Below are 16,757 nucleotides of genomic sequence, written 5' to 3'. Positions count from 1 at the left end.
AATGTGTAGCAACACTAGCCTTGAACTTGAAAGCAAAAGAAGTTCTGAATTCATTTATGTACAGTGGATTTGCTCGACACGTACCACCCTCAGTCTTGCGTTGTTTCTACTTTCAAGCTCCCTTGAAGAGTGTGGCTGTGTCACTGTGTCCTTGTGGACCCCGGACATGGAAGGGAATAGAAACTGGGTTATGTTAGTCTTGACAAAATAGAGCTGCATTGTCCACCTATGCAGGTTATCAAAATGCAGCAGTGGAAGTTGAGATGCAGCCAGGGAAGGATATGGGGATATCCCAGGATATAGGGAGCACCAAGAGGCACTCAAACAATGCCTTGCTGTAAGAAGACTGCAGGGCACGAGCTGGTCTGCAGCTCAACCCTGATGTCAGCAAAACTGAAGAGTGGTCACGTTCTCTGCTTTTATCTTGACTAAATGCGCCGACGGCATGAGAGAGCAGCAGCCCTGCTGGCTGCACTGCACGAAGGCTCGTGGTCCAGCCGCAGGAACAGGTTGCCAAGGGTTCAGTTCAGCCACCTGTGTTCAGGTCTGTGTCCACTGCTTCATCCTTGGGCATTTTGAGGAGGCGACCACCTCAGCTGTCCAACCTGTCAGCTGCTCTCTTGTGAGTCCCAGAAAATGAGAGATGGAGCTGCGGGGGGACAGACATGGTATTTATCTGTAAGCAGAGGAGTGGCTGGGGAACCGCACACCTGCCAGCTTCGTTTGCCCCAGATTTTCCTGGGAATTGACCAAACAACTGTTTGTAAGTACTGACTGGAAGATAATGAGATGAGGAGCAGTCGACATGGATTTGTCAAGAACAAATCATGTCAACACGACCCAATTTCCTTCCGTGTGAGGAAGGCCTCATTGCAGGCAGCATCTTGTGTCTTCTCCTTAGAAAGGCTTCTGGTGGTGTTGTTCAGGACGTTCTCAAAATGAAGCTCGACTAATCGTGATGTAAATAAAAATACTATAAGAAAGAGATGCATTTCTTCAGCTCTGGAAAGCCTCCCCTGGAGGATCATGTCTGCTTCAGAGCTCTGGGTGTCAGGAAAGTAGAGCAATTTCAGAAAAGCTGAACAGCACAAATAAAGACCGTGGTCAGTATAATGTCAGCTCTGAGGAGAAAGTGGAATAAAGGAGCTTACCTGACCCAAAAAGAGGGGAGGACAAAATAAGTCTTCTTGTGCATAAAGTGCTTCTGAATGGAAGAAAATAATTTGATCTCTCTATTCAGGATATAGACAACAAGAAATAATGGCCCTAAATGGAAAGGAGGAAGGTTGGGGTTAGATAATAGTAAAAAAAAGGAGGTCTCCTGATACAGTTGGTGAAACACTGGAGCAGAATTTCTGGGAAGGTACCTCAGAAGTGTTCCCTGGAGATCAGAAGAGCTGCGGCCACAAGCAGAGCGGCACAGTCTGCCCTGCGCTGGGAGCCCTGCGGAGCGGCTGCGAATGCTGCAGGTCTGTGAAGGAGGGAGATAGATGCAGGAAAGCAGCAGTGTGCTGGAGTGCAGGCTGCGGGACCTGTCCTCTGTGTGCTGTGCTGCAGTTTGCTCATCACGTTCCTTAGCGATTTACTCACCGTCTGTACCTCGCTTCCTTAACTGCAGACGGCGCGATCATTTTTGTCAGATTTCTAAAAAAAAAAGGCCTCGTGTGGCTGCCCGGAGTGAGTCAGGTTTGTGTGTCTTCTTTATGGCACAGCTGTGGCAGGCAGTGCTGGGTCAGCTATTTGCTGAAAGGAGAAACTTCGCTGCTTTCATTGAAAGTTTGCCAAAATGTTTTCAGCTGCAGAATAAATTTATCGATTCGTTTTTGTACTTATTTTAGAAGAGAATATTCCTAACCAAAAAAATTTTTAAAGTAACGTTTTCCATTAAAGTACACAAGAGGAGAGCTCCATCCTAAGCAAGAATTCCTGTTACCTCAGTTAAGTTCTCATACATCTCTTCATTGCTCCTGCGAAGTGTGTACAAGTGCAGCATGGTTTGCTCTCTGCAGGGCACACGCTGCCTCTGTGCATTTGTCACAGGCAGCAGTGCTTCGTGGAAGGCAAAGCTGTTGTGTGACTCCGAGAGCATGCCATGCAGAGGGATGGCTGCAGGGCCCATGTCTGTGCAGACCTGCTTGCTGTCTCTCACGGCAGTGGGATGTGGCAGCTGCTGAGCATAGTGCAGTGCGGCCCTCACTGCCAGAGCTGCTATCCCTTCTGTGCAGGGGTCCTGCCCACCATCCTGCCCACCATCCTGCCCTCCATCCTGCCCACCATCCTGCCCTCCATCCTGCCCTCCGTCCTGCCCTCCATCCTGCCCTCCATCCTGCCCACCATCTGCCCTCCATCCTGCCCTCTGCAGTGCTGCAAAGGGATGCTCTGCCCAGTGTCTGAGCATTAGAGATGAGCTCACTGTGATTAACACACGACTTCTTACAAGCAGAGAGAGAAGAAATGTGGCCATTCCTTGACTCCATTTTTAAGTCAGGATGTAAATGATTACATCCACACACTGATTTCCAGCTGGAGCCTGGACCCCAGCCGTGTAGCTCTGTGTGAAGCTTGCAAGATTTGGAGTGTGTTTGCGTGTGTTTTTTAGCTGGAGAGAAGCACTTCGGTATGCAGTGACCCAGCTGTGAAAGAGACTTTCTTAATGCACTGTCAGTTGTGTAGATGTAGAATATCAGATTTTTTTCCCCAAAAAACAAGAAACAAACTCTATTTAAAATATGGATTGAAATGAAATATTTCTGGAGGAGTAGCCTGAAGGGCTTTTATTTTTTTTAATGATTTTTTTTTTTTTTAAATCCATGATGCTCACCTAACACAGAGCAATTAGTGCAATGGAGCGTCCCTGATTCGAATCCGTGGTAGATTGCTATTAAAGGAGGTATTAATGGGCTGCCGAGAGCTGGGAAATTGTTGCAGAAAAGTGTGTTTATGGAGTATGGTGCTGGCAGGCATGATTTCAATCGGATTTGACATGTTTAACATAAATGTATACTGCACAGCTCCTGCAGTTTATGAATAATTCCTACAGGCCCACTGCCTTTCTAATTACTGAAATTGAAAAAAACAGGTCAGGCACATCCTGACGGAAATCTATTACTGTCCCCCCACCCCCTGCTGCTTTTTTTTCTGTTTTTTTAATATATGGCATTTGTTGAGCACTTAATGGCCAGAATGCTCAGTGGTGCCAGAGCAAAGAAAAGGAGAGAGCTGGCAGGGAGCGGAGCAGGGGTCCGTGATGGAGCATCTCTTGACCCAGGAGTGTGTGTGCAGGAGACTTGCAATGGGATGGGGATGGGGATGAGGCGGGAGCTTTGGTGCCAATGTGGCTTTCCTGAGGATTGACAAAGCACGAAAGGTTTCTGGGCACCAGCTCCAGCCAAGGAGGAGCGCTGGGGCAGGACTCGGGGTGCTGGGACTGCCTGGAAGCTGCCTGATGTTCAGAGCTGGGCTGCCCTCAGCTCGTACAGTGCCAGCAGATGCGTTCTGATGTTTCCATGAAGTGAAGGGAGGCGACGGCTCTGTGGAGGCCCTCTCCCCGGCTCCAGCAGGGCTCCGTGTTCCCAGCTGGCCACTGGCCGTGCTGGAGCCAGGAGCACCCCAAGGCCCAGCTGCTGCACTGGGTGTGCGGTGCTCTGCAGGCTGGTGGCTGTGTCAGCCCTCCTGTTCTCAGGCACTTCTGTGCTGTATGCCCCCAGCACATGGAGTGCATGTTGCCTGCATCTCTGCTGAGCTCATGCCCTTTCTGGCCGGGAGCTCCCCCATCTGCAGCGCTGCCTGGCACTGCCCATCCCTCCTGCTCTTCTCAAGGAGTTGGTAGGAGTACTGTTGATACCAATTCCCAAGCTCTGCACATTGATTTCAGTAAATGAGATGATATAGACTCTCATGTAGGTTAGTTGAAATATTTATTCAATTGAATTGGACAGTAATATTCACCCAGATTGATGGCTGGTTCAAGAACCATATGGAATAGGTAAATATAAAAGATTACGTCTTGTTTCCTCTGTAATGTAAAACAAACAAATGATATCCCATGGTTCTAAACCCATAATCTTAGGTATCGTTGCTGGGAGGAAAGGTTTCAGTGCACCACTTTGCAGGCATGGGGCGTTGCTGTGCTCGAGGTGGGGTGAGATTGTGCCAACCAGGTCTTCCCTGGGCCTGGTCAGAATCGTTTTCCTCATGTCTCTGTGTGGCCCTGCCTTGCCCAGCTGGCTTGGACCATTTCTCTCCCCATTGCACTGCTCTGTCCGCAGGCAGCACCCTGTGGAGCCCCGGCACGGTGCCAATGCTGGGGGGCAGTGGGAGGTCTGTGTGTTGGTGCAGGCGCTGCCGCTGTGCCCTGTGCAGTGTCCCGGCGCTCGTGGTGGTGCAGAGCAGCCTCGTGGCACTTGGTTGGGCCTTTCGGGTGCTGTCGTGTGGACGTTTAGTGATAATTCCGTGGTTGGAACACTCTGCGGGCTGCAGGTGTGACACAGCATTAGAAAAACGAATTATCTGACCATCTTCAGAGCCGTATTTTTGAAAGATAGTGATAACGGTCTGGGTACAAAGGTGTGCTTGCAGATCCTCATGTATTCACATCTGTCTATCATACAGTCGCGTTACTTATCAAATACAGATTTGAAAAAGTACCGCAGAGCAACAGGCGGTGTAGAGTCCTGTTAGTGTGGCTACAAGATCTTATTAGAACGAATGGTACCTTCAGGGAATAGGGAATGTAAACAGACAGCGTTTCAGGAAGAAACATCCAACCATATATTATTAACACGAGAAGTAACAACCAGCAGCACTGTAATGGTGCTCTACACCCAGGTGCCATTTCTGGAAGGCCCAGGCCGTGCTTTCACAGCTGCTGCGTGGCCGGGGTCTCTTGGTGAAGTTCCTCTCCCACGTCCATTCATGCCGTGCTGTTGGCCGGCACTGAGTGAGCGGCTCGCTGCAGCCCCACGCGTGGTGGTGCGGGGTGGCCTGGCCCTGCACACGCAGGGGGCGAGGGCTGTGTGAGCGTGGGGCAGGCAGAACCGTCCTCCCACTCCTCAGCATTTCCAGAGGAAAGCAAGAGCTGCTGAGGGATGCTGCTGCGTTGGCGGGCATTCGGCGCAGGGCTGTCGCGGGCGGGCGGCCCCATCCGGCTGTGGGCTCGTGGTGCTGGGGGGAGCTTCAAGGAAACGTCAGGGAGAGCTGAGCAGAGGGAGGCACCGCCAAATAAGGAATTTTATTTTCCATCGTGCGATGAAAACAGCTCCGCAACCCGCTGGAAAACTTTTTCCCAGGCTGACAGCTGAACTTGGTGGGAAGAGACTGGGTGTGGGGGAGGGGTCGTTCCGTTCTCTAAATCAATGGAGATAGCAGAAACCCCACTGTAAATTTCTAGGGCAAGTGGCAAGCTAGTTTACGGAATGCAGGGAGATGAGAACCTCTGGCTTACGGAAAACAGCATGAATTAATAATCATTTAATTGGCTTCTCCATTATGTTGCTGGGTCGGGAGATAGAAGTTTAGATGAAGGGGCTGTCAGCGGTGCGTTAGCTAGAAGAGCTGATGGCAGTAGAGGAGGCAGCTCCTGCCCACCCAGACCAGGAGTCATCTGTTTCTCGGGACACAGCTGGCAGAAGGAAGGACCTGCACTCGAGGAAGTGTCCCATTCCACCCGGGGAGATTTCCTTTCATCCTCTGAAATGCAGGAGGTGCCAAGGATGTGCGAGAAGTCTCCTCAAGGCCCCAGTAGGGCAGCGCCATCCCGGTGCGTGGGGCTTCCAGGTGCATTTGTGGAGTAACACAGATCTCTGAGGCCAGGCAATCTGTAATAATCCGCTTAGAGGGTCAAAATAATGCAAGTGCTAATAGGTAACTTGTTGTACATCGTACTGTAAGCCCATATCCTTCTGTCCTGCCATGCCTTTGCCCCAAGCCTGGTGCTGAACTGCAGCTGCAGGAGCAGCGTGTCCTCATTTCCCCAGGCAGAAAAGAGCTTTTAATTCCTCTGATCTGTGATGTGGACTGAATGTGTCACTTAGTGAATTTGGCTGTTGATCAACAATAAACTTGGGTCTTGAGTTAAAATTCCCATCTGAGCTGTCAGCACAAAAAAATGACGCTTAGAAGAAATATTCAGTGTGTGTTTTTCAGTTCACTGCAACAAAGCAGTTTCTCTGGGATCTGGACAGTCATTAATAGTTCTGATTCCGAAGGATAAAAGTTAGGGATGGATCAAGTGCATTTAGAAAAATGGGCAGTTTGGAAAATGGTAAGTAGAATTAAATTTTAACTGCTTTTCACTTCTCCCGAATTGTACGTTGGCTGCTTCCCACAGGAAAGAAATTGGAAACATAGTTGGGATTTCAGAGGTTGTACGAAGCGTTCAGCACCATGGGACAATGTCTACAGTTGGGACACTGAACTGGGCGGCCGCATGGGTCTTTTCCAACCTGAGTGACTCTATGATTCCACGAAGTTAGTTTGTTCCTTCATGACTGGAGCTCGGGGCTGAGGCCTGGCAGGGAAAGACGGAAACGCAGATCACTTTCCTTACTGTGATGTGGTGCCTCTGAAACACGTCTCGTGTCTGTAAGTGAAGGGTCTGTGAGAAGGAAGCGGTTTACCTGGGTTTTGCTCTGACTGCATCCTCTGAACAAGGCACAGACACCAGTGAGCTCACCCAGAGAAGAAGAGGAAGGGGGAAGAGTATGGGGGGACCCGTCTGAGAATGCTGCCGTGCCTTGTTAATCGGCAGCCGATCCATCATATTAAATATCCAGCTGTCATACATTACCTTTCAAGTGAAAATGAATAACTCCCATTAAGGGCGAAATGGGTTTGAAGTCGATTCGAGACAGATTAAAGTACTGTTATGAATGTGTGTTCAGGGAGGAGGAGACGGGGGTTGTGTATAATATACTTGTCCTTACAGTTTTTAAATAATAGATGTCCCACAAATTTATGTACTCCAGGCTGCCAGGGTTCGGGGGAGGGGGAAAGGTCAGGGTATGCGCCTTCTCTGAGAGCCTTAACTTGCACAGAGCCTCGTTGTGGCTTCTGGGTTCCTCTCCTGCATTGCTGAAGCAGCAGGATGTGCTCATCCTGCGCCCTGCAGGTTGAGTCCCACTGCTGGGGCTCTGTGGGACAGCTGCTGAGAAGCGTCCGCAGTGTGCACTGTTCCCAGGGGTGGGCCCAGCAGTTCAGTGCCATCCTCCTGGGGCCTCGTGGCACCCTGCACCCAGTCTGCACAGCTTCCAGCCATCCCTGGGGCAGACGCTCTCCAGGCTGTTCGCATGCAAAGCTTTGGGTGCTCAGAGCCAGGGGTTTGCATCCTGATCTGCCGCACCTGCCCAGCTGCTCGCAGGAATGGTGTGTTGGCCTTCACATCTGACCCAGCGTTTGTGAGTCAGAGGCAAGCACGGGGAAGGAATCCTGCACCTAACAGGATTCCTGTAGGCAGCATGCATAAGCAGCTGCGGTTTCTCTGCTTCTGGCTGTAAGTGACACAATTCCCCTTCTATGGAAGATAATTAAGAACAAACTTTCTGTGTCTAGGTAGGCTTTGTAGGTTGTGAGTTAGTCCGTGTGCTCATCCTCACGCAACTAGGCAGTGCATGTTTCAAGAAAAAACAACAGTGTAGAGGGTAACACCATCTTCATCCAACGTCAGCCTCTTTGGGAATGTCCTGATGTGAATCTGTTCTTGTTGCAGCGCCGGCCAGCCAGGCAGAGAAGGAGCTGATGGAGCCTCCAGCATCCTCTAAACGAGTACCGTTTCCCGGCAGCTCTGAGTCGCCTCTCTCCTTTAAATGGTCAAAAACTTCAGAAGAGACCAAATCGGAGCAGGTAAGGACAAGCACTCGGCATTTTGCACATCTGTGGGTAACTGTTTCATCTGTGACAAAGTAAAGAGTGAAATAAATGAAAGAGGGTGAAAGGTGGTAACTGACTACAGAAGACATCAAATTACTAAAGTCTAGCTGTAAGGAAAAAAGAAAGCTGTAACAATTGCACAATTCGTTTTCTGCTCTGCAGATGTACCAGTGTCCATACTGCAAGTACAGTAACACAGACGTGAATCGGCTGCGGGTGCACGCCATGACCCAGCACTCGGTGCAGCCCATGCTCCGTTGCCCGCTCTGCCAGGACATGCTCAACAACAAGATCCACCTGCAGCTGCACCTCACTCACCTGCACAGTGTGTCCCCTGACTGCGTTGAGAAGCTCATCATGACGGTGAGTCACAGCATAGCCAGGTGTGTCTGCTGTCTGCCTAGGGACTGCGAGGAGTGAAGGGGTGACCTGACCTGCGTGGGCTGTGCTCACTGCAGTTGGCTCAGGGGCAGCTGCCTGGCCTGCCTGCGCTCTGTCATTGAGGTTTCTCCCATCCTTGCATGTTTCCTTTGCAGAGACCAGCTTGTCCATGCTTGGGCGTTGCGGCAAATGGCAATATTTCAGTGCTGAGTGAGTAATCTCATTGTGAAGAGATTGGAACAAATCAGATTTCCTTTAACTGCTGAAGTCATTGCATGGGACTACATTTTGCACAGATCCTTCTGGGAGATGCAGCAGCTGATGTGCTGTGCTGGTTGGGTTGCAGAGGGAAGATATTCAGGAGTTGGTTAGCGATTCCTGGGAAGAACAGCCAGGGCGATTAAAGTAACGTTACGGAAATTAGGTATCGAGTTCCTACTTAGAATGTGATTTTAAGAACCAGTAGAGTGGCTTTGCTTGGCAGCCTCGCCTGCAGGAGGAGAACCTGTCCAGTGGAGCAGCCCATGGCCTGCACTTCATTCACTCAATGAAGATCATTGTCAAGATTTTGTGAAGTAGGATGGACCTGTTACTTTAGTCAGAAATCACTCCATGCAAAGTGGCAACGTGGTTTTTTTTTTGTGTGTGTAACAGTTCACTTTCTTCAGAGTAACAAGCAAGGGATACATTGACATTAGCCCAAGGGAGGTGGAACCGGGGCTGCACTTCTAGAGCACATTGTCAGTGTTGTGCCCTTGTCTGTGCTGTGGTTGTTACTGCTTGTGCTGCTTCTAATGGCAACAGAAACTTCAGACAGCAGATTGTGGTTCAACATCGTGCTTGGGAGCCCTTCTCCAGGTGCTGCCTTGGGGCCGAGGTTTGAATATCCCAAGAGCCAGCGCTCGGTGAGGAATAGCAAATCAGCAGCGGCGTTCAAGTTGCCGTCTGTGAGGGGTGGTGTTGTGCTCTGCCCCAGCAACGCTGTTGGCTGCAGGTCTCTCCCGTGGGCACTGTGTGCCTGACCTCGAGTGGCTGCGCCGCCTCGACGCAGACACACTGAGCAGAGCCTGGCTGCATTCACAGCACTCGTCTGCTTGCTTCTATAGATGTCACTTGGGCGCCCAACATGTTCTTCTATGAGTTCTCTTTTCTTGGGTTGCACATGAGTTTGCTTTCCACTTGTTAGTGTGTTTAGTCAGGTTAAGATACAGGTAGAATTAATAACACACATTTTCAAAACCCGCTCTGAACTTACAAATCGGGTGTATTGTCAGATTTCTGCACTTTTTTTATGCAGTCTTCAAGGCAAGGTTGTAGCTGCACTTAAGAACTTGTTACCAAATACGCAAGCATTTGTTTCAATTCCTGACAGTTTTGTGATTTCTTTCCCGCACTCCAGCTCTGTTTCTCCCTTCTTTGCTGATTGCTGATAACGAAGGGCAATAACAACATGTTTGTCATAATACTCATATTCTTTTATCAATTCACTTCCTGTGGCATCAACTAAGCAAGCAAATGCAGCGCTACCCACCTTTTCTCTTGCCATTCTTTGGTCTTCCCTTTCTAGCACTACTACGATCCTCATGTGTCTCCTCACAGGCTGTTGTGCTGCTCATCATCCTTCTTTGCGCTGTGAGCCACCCATCCTCTCATTTTTCTGCCCTCTGCCTGCCAGGCTCTGTGGGAGTCATGGTGCAGTGAAGGCTCACAGTGACCATTCTTGGACCAGGTGCTTGCAACTGCCTGGAAAAACCCACATACCCAAGCAGGCACCACGTCTGAAAACCCATTAAAAACCCAGCCAAGGTGACGGGTCCCACCCAGCATCCTCTGAATAGCAAAATGTAAAGAGACTTAGGAAGACAGACCAAGAGCAGTTCACTAAGCTTTCTGTACCCACAGGCTCAAGGAAGGGTTGCTCTGCTCTGGTGGACACTGCATACATCTAAATAAAGGAACTGCCCCATCACAAAGACATCTGGGACCTACATCCATTTTAATTGTTCATGCTCAATTGTGCAAATACCTTCTGAGGATGTAAACAGGTCTGGTTAGCCTCTAACTAAATTTAAGGAAGATGTTTTGACCCAGTGAGATAAGTAAACAGAAGCTGAGCCTCTTCCTTAGGCCAGTAAACCTAACTGGTTTGCTAAGGGTGTCTTCTCTGCTGTTGTGAGTATGGTTTGTTCGGGCTGGGCTGTCTGCAGAGCACGCAGTCTACAAACCCATTGATTTGGTGCATTAGTGCTTGCACAGGTGTTTGCCCTCCAAGGTACACGAAGACTGACAGAAGCCTCTTGTTTGGGAGCTCAGGGAAGTGCCCAGGGGACACGGCCAGAGCAACTGCTGTGGTGTGGCAGCTCTTTTAGGTCATCACATCTTCTGTGCTACGGTAGGACCTCATTCTTCTGCTGCAGTGTGCAGCACTTCTGCTGAGAAATGTGAAGATCATCGTCTTCCTTCTTTGTTCTGCCATGGTGGCCCTGGTTGGCTGTTTGCTTTGTACCCGGAGATATGTCTGGGTAGAAGGACTGATTCTCCTTCTCATCCAACTTGTGTGTGGCTCTTTCTGGGTTCATACGGCAAATATTTGGTGAGATGCGTATGTCTTGTGCAGAGCCTGGCAGCATGTGACATTCATAGCGTTGCCTTGTGGGTTCCTGTCATACTCTGATGTGCGGATCAGGCCTCGGTGCTGCCAAGTGAACTGCAGCCCAGTCTATGGCAGCAAGGTCCCTTTCGACACAGTGTCTTTGCATTTGGCATTTGGAGGAGGCTCCAGTTAATAATACCTTATCAGACGCCTTTCAGGAACCTGCAGTGTCTAATATGTCTGTTGCCATGGAAACAGCTACTTGCTTATGCTCAGCATCTCATATCTGTGTGGCTCGTGCCCTGTCCTTTCATAGCGGCGCGCAGCCCGGGGGCTGTCCTGCGGCCGGCAGCTCCGGGCAGGGCTCCAGGGGCAGCGTAGCGGTGCAGAGGGGGCCGGGAGCCCTCATCCCCTCCAGCTGCACACAGACGTGGCTGGGTTTACAGCGCGTGGCGTCTCGGCCGCGCTGGGCTCTGATCGCCATCTTCCCACCCAGCAGCCGCGCCGCCAGGCTCAGGCCCGCACCGCTCCAGCAGAGAGCCCCTTAATGAGGGTGAAGTGCAGTTCGTCGGCTCAGTCGATTGACAAGACTGATGGGCTTGAAGCGGGAGAAGGGACGGCTTCCCAGAGCTCCCTCCCCCCGGCTCGGCCTGTGGCACGCTCCTCTCCTTGCTGTTCTCAGTCCTCTCCCGGTGTTTCCAGCATTTCCTTTTCATCGTTTTCTTTTCTCTCGTGCTCCACCAGTGATTCTTTCCCATCCTTGCCGTCCGCACTTCTCCCTCTTCACATTTTTTCCCTTTTCCTATTGTCTTTTCTCATTACTCTCTCCCTTCGTTGTCATTCAATTTTTCTCTCTCCCTCCTTCTCGCCCCCTTGCGCTCCCCCCTTTCCCTCTCACTCTGTGTCTCATTCTCCATCTCGGATGAAGGTAATGAAAATAATCGGGCTTCATTAATTCTGAGCCCTGTGAGATGATAGCCATTTGGAGCCATGTTTGCCAATTAGATGGTCTAAATTAGAAGTGACCTTGGTATACTGCCATCGCTTTGCCTCTCTGAGTCTAATGAAGCTTTTCACTCCAGCACCCTCTCTCTCTCTTTGTAATGGAAATTACCTCCTTTGTCTGGTTTGGGAACCTTGCATGGCGCGTTTCCCCCTAGGTTGCACGGACATGGGGATCGTAATGTATCTCCTCAGACCCCTTCTGGAGGTTTTCTTTTCAAAGCTGCACCATTTTGGTGTTCCTGGGCCACTTGTGTGGTTGCTCGCTCTGAGGAAAGCAGAAGGCTGATGCGGTGTATGAATGGAGCTGGTTGTTCATGTACCCAAAGATAAATTTCTGGATGTGGCACAAATATGCCTGTGTGCCCCTGGGGCTGACGTGGCGCTGCTCAGCAGCCCTGTGCCGATGGGGCATCACTGCCACAGTGTCATCTGCAGGCTCACAAGTTGTTCCCAAAGCCATGGCCTGGCAGGTCTGCTGTGTGTCAGAGCACTGTGTGCTGGAGGTGCTTGTAGAACAGGGAGGGAAACACAGTGCGTGTGTCCAGGTGTTTGTGGCAAAAAATCATTGGGTTGTGTTGGTCAAAGTGACCACAGGGGTACCCAAGTGTGTAGATGGTCATAAGGGAACTTTTTTCCTTGAGGAGATTGAATTTCTGATGGCGTTCTTGGAGGTGGAGATTTGTCCCACCAGAGGCTGCCATTTTGGCAGCGCCGTTCTTCAGCAGCGCTCCATGCCTGGCATGGGCTGCAGGGCAGCAGGAGCAGAATGGGGCAGCGGGGCCTCAGCTCGTATGCATTTCTGAAGCTGCTCACGCATATCACTGGAGCGCTGATGGACAGAACCTGATGGTTATATTCACACCCTGCCATTGGGCCATCGGAAGGAGCAGATAAGAGTGAGCCACAGATTCTTCCCCATCCTTCAGATCCATTTGAAAAGAAAAGGCGGTGTGAGAGTGGTGTCAGCGCTGAGGGCTTTGCTGGTGGCTCAGGGGCTACAGTGCATGGCTGCAGCTGTGTAGGAGCAGCACAGCTTAATGCTGAGCAGAGCAGAAGGCGTATGTATGGAAGGAAAGGAAGGAGACAAATCACGTTTGCCTGACTTAGATCTGTAGGGCTGTTCTTTTAACAGCAGTTCATATGGTCTGATGTGCTGCTGTGGTGGAGCAGTTGGTGCTGAGGGAAATCTCAGCCTGGGGATGCAGGTGCGGAGTGCAGCCATGGGTGGGCACTCAGAGCAGCCCTGGCAGTGCCTCTCGGGGGAAGGGGCAGGAGGGCCCCCAGCACGGAGCTCCTTTCGCTGTCACCAGAACCATCGGTGTGATTTCAGTACCCCTGAACCACATCAGTGTTTCGGAACACCCCTCCTCCTCTTACTTGCCAGGTGACCGTGGCCCACTGTGCCTTCCTGCCCCCTGCCTAGCCTTGTTATTTGTTTATATTGAAAGCAGCAACAACGTGCACAAACAGGACATGATATTTGCAGTCCGGACAGACAGATGGTTCAAACCTGGGAGGCTGGAGCTCGTTGTCAGTGCAGAACTGCTGGAGGTGTGCAGCTGTGTGGCTGCCAAGGCTGGTGCTGCTCTGTGGGCCGAGGATGGCAGCAGGTCGAGTCGGGTCGGCCGCAGAAGAACAAGCAGTGCTGATGCTTCCCAGGGCAGCCCTCCGCCGCTGTCCGCACCACTGTGCCCACATCCACACCCAGCATTTCTGGGCCCTGTGCTGCTCTCCGAGCTTTTTCCTCTACGCCTTTTTGGCTTTTGTGCCTGCAGCACACTTAATGTACCGCAGCCTTTTTATTTCTGCCTTTTTGTGTGCGTGCGGAGGGAGGGGCGGGAGCAGGGTGAGAACTGTGGCTGCAGAGATGCAGGTAGATAAAGGTAATTACTTAAACACATATAGGGCAGGACTTATTGGTTTGGAGACCCAGATTAAGATGCAGAGGAGCATGTGAGGTTGATGATTATATTTCGGGGAGAGTTAATTGACGGAAGGTGAAGGCAGACAAAGAACCGCTGCTTACTGCCTTCTTGAATCCCAATCAGGAATTATGATTAAAGACGCGGCGAGACAACAGAGGCCTGATGAATTGGTGTCTTTTTTTTTTTCTTTTTTGCCGTCATTCACACTTGATTGACTTCAACCTTTCAAGTGCAAAAGTCTCTCTTTTCCATTATTATTCATAGCCATCTGAGTTTTTCTAATTAAAGTGTATGAAAACAATTACTGATCCGTCGTACTGAGTCTGGTGGTGGGGATGGCTGCCTTACTGTAATGTGTGTAAAAAGCCCGCAGTTCTCTATAATGATGTGCAGCTGAGGTGTTAGATAATTTTATTCTTTTTCTACTCTGTTGGTTTTTTGGTTGTTTTTTTTTTTAATTTCTCATCATCTATTTTTTGTAATTCCTGAAGATCCGAGGAAAGCACTCTCCCTGCTGACAAAGCTGAGAGGGTCAGGGCCTTTATTCCTCGGCATCCCGGCTCTCCCCATCCTCAGAGCCCCACAAATGGACAGGGACCTCAGGCATCTCCTGACCCACCACCTGCAGCCATCAGTGCTCATGGTTACAGTAAAATGGAATGGATTTGGTGTGCCCAGTATCCCTTGGTGTCATTTCTCAGTGCCATCCCTCCTGCAGACATCTGCAGACACTTTGTTGCCGTTGGTGCAGTGCTGTAGCCATAGTGCTGCTATAGGCATAATGCTGCTATAGGCACGCTGCTGCTGCAGGCATGGGATGCTGCCCTGTGAGCAGCAGCAGTGGCTCCACATCCTTCATTGCACAGTTTGGATGGCTGCAGACACTCACGAACCTTCTTTCTGAGGGCTTTCACAGACCACTTTTGCTTCTATTCACTCAATGGAACCAAGGTCTGGCGTAGGTTGGCGGTTGCTGACATCAATAAAGGAGGCTTCCTGTCCTGCTCAGAGGTGTACAGTGTTTCAGGTGCAGTTTCACCATGGTTTGTCAGTACCCAGTGCAGTTGAATCAGGGCCTCCTGATCCCCACCTGTGCAGGTACAGCCCCACCAGCTGGGTGCCTTGTGCTGTGCGTGTGTGACCAGATAGAAGACCTGAAGAAAGGGGGTTTTCCAGAAAAAGACGAGTGTAAGCATTTGGGACTTCCAAAGATCCACAGTGTCTCCAGCTCTGCACAAATGTTGGTGCTCAGGTTAGGGTTCAGCAATGATGATGCACGTTCTGGGCCAGCGCTTGGAGAGAAGCAAAGGGAACACATCAGTCAGAGCAAGGAAAGGGTTACCAGCAGCTTCTTATTCCACAGACAATTTGCTGTCTTTTTAGTCTTTCCTTATTCATCCTTTCCTTTGTCACCTCTCTCCTTATTTGTACTTTTCTTTCTCATGCCCCTCCCTTTCCTGCATCGATACACTTTGAAAACAGTGCTGCAATGCTCCCTAGTTCAAGATTACAGTGTACTTTACGAGGTATGATTTAATTAGGGGCCTTATTATGTTTTCAGCAGCTTAAGGTGGGCCTTTCAACTTATCTACCTAATTGGTTGCACAAGAAGTTTCACAGCCCATGACAAAACATTGTCAGTGATCAAAGTCTGAATTCTACATAAAGGAAAAATATTAATAATAAGATTATTCTTCAAGTGTGCACTGCTAATTATGTCCAGAATGTAACTGTAGAAACACTTTTGACTGATGTGAGCTTTGTCTAATAAACATGAGTCTTCAGTGAGCTATGCAAAGTGATGCTCTGACTGTACAATGCTGGTATCTAATTTTGCCGCTGAAAATGTTAAAAATATTTTCCTGTGCTTTTCTTCTCCCTTTGTCCCCACCTCCCTGTCTGCAGGTGACGACACCGGAGGTGATGATGCCCAGCAGCATGTTTCTGCCAGCAGCCGCTCCGGAGAAGGACGGGAGCTCCACCACCGAGGAGCCGGGGAAGCAGCCTGGTGAGTGCGGCCGCTGAGGCCCACGTGTCCCCCAGTCCCCGGGCTCCTGTCACCCTCTGGGGACTGTGGCTGGGGACATCTCCTCTCGATGATCTCCAGTACCTGGACGTCTCGCAGGGACTGCAGTTGGCCGGTGCACAGTGGGGCTGTCTCCTTTCTGTGATAGCACCCGGGTGCCCCTGCGCAGGACAGGCAGGGCAGCTCAGAGCTGCACAGCTCACACACCATGGCGATTCACTTGGAAATTGTATTAAATCCTTGTGAAGGAGACCAGATGGGAGCAGTGAGAAGGAGGTGGTAAGAGGGCTTAAAGAGCTGGTTGGGAAACCACAAGTGTTGCAGCTGGCGCAGACTGTACTGACACCTCTGCTGCTGCCGTAGCTCGAGTGCATCTGCTCTCAGGGAGCTCTGAGCTGCTGCAGTGCTTGTCCAGCTCAGATCTCTCCCACCTGCCTCATTGCCATGCTGTGTTTTGAAGACGTGGCTGTAAATCAATGGCAGTTTAGTCGTGGCTTTGCAGTGTGACATTAGAGCATCCCAAGAACAACATTTCGCATGGGCAGAAGCGTCTCATCTTAAAGTTGGCAGGAAAGCAGTGTCAGTCTACTTTCTGTGCCCTCTTGGCAAGTCATGAGGAATCTGGGAACTAAGACAGCCACTGCTCCCTTTCAGGAAGTTGGCACCACTTGGAGAAGCGCTCATGTGGGCAGGACAGCTAACGCTACGCTGGGCAGTAGGATCCCCTCTTCAGCTTCTGCCAATATCTCACTGCCTTTTCTGGCAGAAATGTACTATGAGAAAAGCACTCGGTGCATTTTCTCTCTGGAGAGAGAACCGAGTGCTTGTTCTTTCTTCTCCCTCCATCAAACAACACCTTTTGAGATGCTACCAGTGGTACATGAATTTCATTCCTATTTTAGCTTTGATGGGACCAGGATTCAAATACCGTGCTCAGCTGAGGAAACCTTCTTACTGGAAG

At 50.3% G+C, this 16,757-nt stretch overlaps 1 protein-coding gene across 1 annotated transcript in view; it reads left to right on the top strand.

The window, feature by feature from the left end:
- Positions 1-16,757, top strand: part of ZFHX3 (zinc finger homeobox 3) — a gene marked incomplete at both ends in the record, with an annotated part of 94,180 nt that overhangs the window by 64,040 nt on the left and 13,383 nt on the right. The window contains 3 exons of the mRNA XM_079541249.1: positions 7,706-7,839; positions 8,029-8,229; positions 15,676-15,778. Coding sequence (XP_079397375.1) covers positions 7,706-7,839; positions 8,029-8,229; positions 15,676-15,778 — 438 coding nt within the window. The remainder of the gene's footprint in view (positions 1-7,705; positions 7,840-8,028; positions 8,230-15,675; positions 15,779-16,757) is intronic.

The sequence above is a fragment of the Tetrao urogallus genome (assembly GCF_951394365.1).
Source record: "Tetrao urogallus genome assembly, chromosome: 12".
Lineage (NCBI taxonomy): Eukaryota > Metazoa > Chordata > Aves > Galliformes > Phasianidae > Tetrao > Tetrao urogallus.
The sequence above is the reverse complement of the archived record's forward strand: the minus strand, read 5'-3'. Positions and strand labels throughout refer to the sequence as shown.